This window comes from Rhagoletis pomonella, unplaced genomic scaffold, assembly GCF_013731165.1.
Source record: "Rhagoletis pomonella isolate Grant_MI unplaced genomic scaffold, Rhpom_1.0 Rhpom_scaffold_02155, whole genome shotgun sequence".
Classification (NCBI taxonomy): domain Eukaryota; kingdom Metazoa; phylum Arthropoda; class Insecta; order Diptera; family Tephritidae; genus Rhagoletis; species Rhagoletis pomonella.
In genome coordinates, this window is record NW_023460709.1 from 5,033 (window position 1) to 11,156 (window position 6,124).

Here is a 6,124-nt window from a genome sequence, read left to right on the forward strand (position 1 = left end):
TGCTCCGAAATGCAACGTTGCATACATTCAGGCGTCATGTGACTTGAGTAAGTGAGGGAATTGAACATGCATGCCATTTTGTTTAGAATATTCCACCTCATATAGCCAAAACATTTTTTGCAAAATGTGATGAAAATTTGTAAAATACGGCATTGTTTTGGATAAATTTATATTTGAAGGCATCTATGCTATGTTCTGAAAATCTCAATATATACATATGTACTGCATTATGTAAAGGTAGCACACAAACCAATCCGATCTTATTACCTAAAGCTGAACGTAAACTAAAAATCTTCATGCACCCTTACCCCCATACATACATATGAAATGTATATTTAAAACAAACCTTGATTTCCGGTACCCAGCTTCACATCTTTCATCGCCCACCTCCATTTACCTAACGGCCAATAAAAAAATGTCGAATTTAATTAGCAATGATACGATTGTAGAGTCAATATTTAAATAGTGTTTTTAGAAACTTGCCATTTAATTGTAAATGCGAGCATAATGCACCTTAAATCGTTTTCCTGCGATAAGAGCGCCAATTATTTAGGCTTGCGAGGTATTTAACGACGAGTACAACCAAATTTTGAAATCATTCGGTTTTTGTTTAGCCACGGAGTAGTTATTCTGCACGCAAACATCGAGAATGGTCGCCTTAATAATTTCTATAATTACAGTTTTCTTCCTAAGCCAAGTGCTGGCGCAAGACCAAAATGTATTGGAGGTTAATGGACGAGAAGGAGCCAACAATACGACACTAATGGATGTGCATATTAGACTCTTCAACGAGCTGCTTCGCCAGGAATCATTGTCGAAGAAGAATGTGGTAGACAGTTGGTACAGTTCTACCAACAGCAATCGGGATGCCTCGAATGAATTAGAGAATATTTTGTGGGACACGGTAGATAGTTGTGAATGGCCACTCGCACTGTATTTAATCGGTCAATTCACGAATAACACCCAAAACTCTACTGTGCATTATATTGCCTTCAAAGTGTTGTGGCGAAAATTAAAAGCAAATAAAATGCTGTACGATCCCAGAAATGTCATCGATTTATATTTGGCAATGAGAAATATTACGCTGGAAGAGCACGGCATTCACAATCTAGGACAGTTTCAGTTACTTAAGAAGGAAGTTCGCGGATATCTCATTGAGCGTAGTGCCCAATTGCTTGAAGTGCCACTGCACCCCGCCAATTATAATGATACAAATATCATTTGCGCCAACGACACAAGTTATCCTCTAGTACGCCAGGTGATCAGCCAATTGAATCAATTGGATGAAGATATTTTTGAGGAAGTTTTGAATGTTACATTCGATGCTGCACAGCTGTTGGAAAGCGATAGGAGTGTCGCAAATGCACTCAATTGTTTGGGATTAAACTCGAATCAACGGCTAATAGCGCATTTAACATTTTTAAACAGAAATAGCGACTTTCAACTGCTATTGTACAGTGATGTTCAGCAACTCTTAAGCGAATGTGACATGGGCAAGTTGCTGCCAAAGTACTTGAAGCAAATCAGTGATTTCATGCCGGAATCTATGGTTGCATTGCACAAAGCCAGCGCTATTTGTATTCATAACACTACTGGCAGCTTTGGCTACCTAAGCGAGTGCGCACAAACGGCTTTGATGTGCACGTATTCCAGTGGGTACAAGTATCGTTCAGTTTTCCAAATAGAGCGTCTTCTGGGCAACAGGTATACTTTCTATAGCACATTTTGGATGCGCTATATAAAGCTGGAAACAAATTATTCCAATATCAATAGCTCTATGCCACCAGCATTCATTAAAAACGTGTACAGCTCAGAATCGCCAAGCGTATGGCAGGCAGTATTTGTTGGAAATAGCGTCGCGTTGATGGACGCCAGTATGCGTCAATACCTTTGTGGCGGTAATCAAACAATGTGGAGCAAATCAGAGCAGTATGTATATACACGCCGAGTGGAGGACTTTCAGTTGTATAAAAACGAGTGTCTCTGGCTGATAGAGGACTGCAGCTACATGATCTAAATGGTGATGAGAAAACAGTAAAATTTGCTTATTGAATCATATAGAATATATATAAATAAAGCGTATTTTATAATGCTAGTAAATACCTTGAAAACCCCGCAGGTATCAAATCTTTGAATTGTCAAAAGTGATGTTAAATAAGGGGCCTGATGCATAAAAAGTTAGCAGAAGCTCTGATTGTCTCACTGATGGAGTGAACTCAAGCTAGAGAATTTGGGCCGAAAATCGATTCGCAGTTTAAGCTCAATTTGTATGCCCAAAAACTTAAGCGTTCTTCCCCCTCCCCAATATTTGAATGTTTTGTTGTTTTCTTAAATTTTTTCACACGGAAGAGATGAATAAATGTATAACTTTCCAGTCACGGAATAAAAAAAAAACAAAACTGCATTATTTTTGCTTAAAAAAGTAGAAATATTTATATATGTGCATATATATGTACATCTAGAGTAAAATACACAAAATACTTGTTTATATAACTTGCATTAAAATATCATTATGGCATTTTATTAGTTAGTAACATAATCTTTTCGTTTTTATACAGGCTAAGTCATAAAAAAATAATGGGGAATTCTTTGAATGAGCGTAGTAATTGCTGTCCAAATTTTAAAATAGGTTCTACCTCATTTCTCACTAACCGCCATAACACATACGCTACCTTGATGTAAAGTCCCAGGGTATGCAAACAGTTCCATCCGTCAGTACAGAGTAGTAGTTCGTAATGTGTAAATTTAGTTCCCGGAAGCGCATATCGTTATATTCTAATAGTTTGTTCATAGTTTCTATCATTTTATCTGGAGTAACGGAGTCATCTTTGGTCAAAGTATGTAAACGTAATTGATGTAGGCATTGTGCCTTCAATTGCCGCTCTACCGTCTTCTGTGTTAGATATTTTTCCGTACGTTCCTTAGCTACATCCAAGTTGGTAGTAATGAAATCGATTAACATGAATCCAGGGCATGTTGCCGGCGCTATTAATTGACCTGTAGGATTTACCATTAGCGGGCCTGCCTCCGACTCAATGACGATTTCATAATCGGCCAATGTGGATGGCCACGACTTTGGGAACTTATTCACAGTAAGGTAGTCCCCAAGTGTCGTTGTCACTTTAATCAGATGTGCAGCATATTCTCGAGCTTGTTGTTTGGGCATAAACTTTCTTCGACCAATTTTTATGTTAAGGAGGACCTGAGACAGCGTATTCTCGTATAGGGGTATTTTCTTTAAAAATTCATCATGTTGTGGAATGTTTTTTATGAAATCAATCCAACTGGTCAGCACATCGCCCGTAAATAGCATTATATGTCCCTCCAAGCTGACGCCAGTGAAAGGCGCAAATACTAGAACTCGATTTTTCATTGCTCCCATTTCATCAGAATGCAAATTAGCCATGCGCTCTAGGGATTTTAAGCACCCACGGAAATGCTCATAATTCCAACCGCAATCGTAACGAATATCTTTTAGACCCAATCGTTTAGTAACAGCCTGCTGCAACTTAATTACCTCTTCTTTTAAATCATCCAAATCAGAAGTTCGCAGTTTCGCAATGGGTGCATTCTTTTTTAACCAAGAGTCCAATGTTTTCCTCTGCTCTTCTTTGGTCTACAAAGGATTAAGCAAATTCTTAATTCAAAGGTTTTATTTTTTAATAAAAAAATATGCATCATCAAATTATGTACAAAATTAAGGATTCACGTCTGTATGTTGTTTTCCTTGCTAAAGCAGTATGAGTTACCTTGCATAGAGTGGTTACACAAACCAAACGGAAAGGAAAGTTTATCAAATTTATCTGTATATGTATTCCTCTAATTTAATGCTTACAAAGTCAATTTAGGCTGAGAATTCCAATAGCTATATCATATATATATATTTTTGTATAAAACTCGGTGGGGATATTAATGGAGGCCTTCTTCAACTGAATTTATCACTTTCACAATGCTGCTGCACCACATTTCACAAACAAAAAGAAACAACAATGGCCCACAGTAAGAGCAAATGTGTGCTACTATACGTTTTAAAAGAAAATAAAAATATGTTGAATGCATAATAAAACTTCTCTATTTTTAAAGAGCCTTTTTTATAAAAATCGATGCTTCGAGAATAATTGTAATAAAAAATCGCACAATCAACTTACATTATTGAAAGAACTTTCGAAGCCGGCGAACTGTGATCCATAGTTGTAGTCGTTTCCCGCTTTGAAAGGGCTTGTGGCATTCGCAAAACCTGCTGCTGTTGCTGTTGCGCTCGTAGCTGCCGTAACCGGCATTGATTTGATGGTTTTAACATAATCCGTCGGAAGATTGCATAATTCCAACAAACGCTGTACCACTAACTTCGGATCCTTTGTACTTCGGTCTAATGTTACCTTGATTAATTTGAAGGTATCTCGTGAACTAGCATTTCCGTCTCGTATGTAAAACTGTAATGTTTTAGGTTCGTACAAAGCCTGATATTTTCGCTCATACAACAACTCCATATGCGCACTCAAAAGTTTCAACGAGTTCTCATTTACGTTGCGCTGAACCGGATGTTGACCAAAGAAGTCTGGATGTACCGCAAAATAAAACGGCCGCAATGCATTTGTCAATTCCGTGCTAATGTGCCGCCATAAAACATGAGACCAAGCTGAGGGTGGTAATTGGTTTTGACTTTTTACTACAGCTGAATTAAAGCGCAACAGCATCTTAGCTATTTGTAAACAATTATATAAGTAGGTAGGTATCGTCAAGGATACATATCTTACTGGCCAACCGTTGATGCTGCACACCAAATCGTTCAAATAAACATTTGAAACAATTTTGCAGTGTTTTATTCACTGGAATTTAGTTTTGACACTAACGAAAAAAAAAAACAAAATCGTTTTGCAAATCCGAATATGCGTAGAGATAACTAAAATAAAATATGTTTTCAAGGAACAAAACACACAACAGCTGATTAACAAATAGGGATCAAACGATACGAATAAATAAATACAAATACATACTCGATACTTTTCGTTCGATACCAAGTAACTTTGGCATCGATACTTTTGAACCAAGTACTGGGCAGGTATCGAAAAAAAGTACTCGTATCGATACCCGATAGTCAGAAGATTTTTTTCCTGCAAGTTCATGAAAAGTGTCAAACTATAGGCAGGGCTGCAGTTGTAAACAAAAACAGAAAGCAAAGAACATTAAGCGCCACGGAGAAAATCAAATAAATACGTCAAGCATTGCATATGTGTGAGGTTGGCTCTTGTCTAGCCCGTAAACGTTCAAATAAACACGTCAATTCAACAAACAATTTCTTTTTCTTGTCCGCGCACTTGCTCACCACGACGATCAGAAGGCAAGTGCGCTTGTTTTTTGTCAAGCATAACGCGAGACGGTTGATAAAGATTTTTGGTCGTCTCCATGGCGCTTTACATTGAAAAACAAAATGGAAGTGTTACAGGAAAAGTGGTTTTTCGTGTTCCAGGTGACTTTTATTAGGTTTGTTCGTCGAGCAAAAAATTTGTACGAATTTGTACGAATTATCATGACTTTTACCCAAATTGCGTTCGTGCAGACTAAAAAATATCCAACACTCGAAAATTGTGAGAGCAACGTGACAGTTCTCGTCAATAAGTTCGTAGTCGTAAATAAGTTCGTTAAATTTAAAAATTTATAAACACGAGCAATTTTTTTTTATGAAAAAGGAAGTAAATACTTGTTGATATAATTAATTTAGTTAATTCGTATGATTTTAACTTAACTCGGCTGAAAAAACTTGTATTCGCAATCGGAATGCAATTGCAACCAGAGTCGATTTAAGAAACCCGCCAGCTAGTACGATAAAGAAATTGGAATGTATGTTAAAGAAAGTCAGAACAACAAGAAATATACATGTGCATCCTGTTTTTGTCCATCTGAAAGAACTTTAAAAATTCTATAAAAATTTATTATGTTTGAAATGCAACCGTGGACACCAGCTGGCAGCGTAACCAAATTTCTGCAAATTTGCATTCGTGCAGAAATTTGCAAGTTTCTCAGCAAGAGAGAGAATTTTTTCTTACTCTCTGATATTTTGAGTGTTTGATAATTCTTGCTGGATTTCCGACGAACAAACCTATTGTTTCGCTCTCGCTCCTCA

At 37.1% G+C, this 6,124-nt stretch overlaps 2 protein-coding genes across 3 annotated transcripts; one reads left to right on the forward strand and one right to left on the reverse strand.

The window, feature by feature from the left end:
• The first annotated feature begins 392 nt into the window (after window positions 1-392).
• Window positions 393-2,216, forward strand: LOC118753173. The gene has a single exon (XM_036488042.1). The coding sequence runs from the start codon at window positions 650-652 to the stop codon at window positions 2,015-2,017; it is 1,368 nt and encodes a 455-aa protein (XP_036343935.1). The 5' UTR covers window positions 393-649; the 3' UTR covers window positions 2,018-2,216.
• Window positions 2,217-2,481: 265 nt separating this feature from the next.
• Window positions 2,482-4,918, reverse strand: LOC118753174 (T-cell activation inhibitor, mitochondrial-like). 2 transcript variants are annotated; one of them, XM_036488044.1, is made up of 3 exons: window positions 4,758-4,916; window positions 4,149-4,702; window positions 2,482-3,616 (listed from the first exon to the last, which is right to left on the reverse strand). In XM_036488044.1, exons 2-3 carry the CDS (start codon window positions 4,695-4,697, stop codon window positions 2,669-2,671), a joined length of 1,497 nt encoding a protein of 498 aa, XP_036343937.1. In that variant the 5' UTR covers window positions 4,698-4,702; window positions 4,758-4,916; the 3' UTR covers window positions 2,482-2,668. The 2 variants fall into 2 exon arrangements, with proteins under 2 accessions (XP_036343937.1, XP_036343936.1); XM_036488043.1 differs by having other exon boundaries at window positions 4,149-4,918.
• Window positions 4,919-6,124: the final 1,206 nt, after the last annotated feature.

Excerpts from the sequence above, each read along its gene's own strand:
- LOC118753173 (XM_036488042.1), top strand. The coding sequence starts at position 650 with ATGGTCGCCTTAATAATTTCTATAATTACAGTTTTCTTCCTAAGCCAA.
- LOC118753174 (XM_036488043.1), bottom strand. The coding sequence starts at position 4,697 with ATGCTGTTGCGCTTTAATTCAGCTGTAGTAAAAAGTCAAAACCAATTA. Across the intron at positions 3,617-4,148 it reads TCGAAAGTTCTTTCAATAAT|ACCAAAGAAGAGCAGAGGAA; the intron begins GTAAGTTGATTG and ends AATCCTTTGTAG.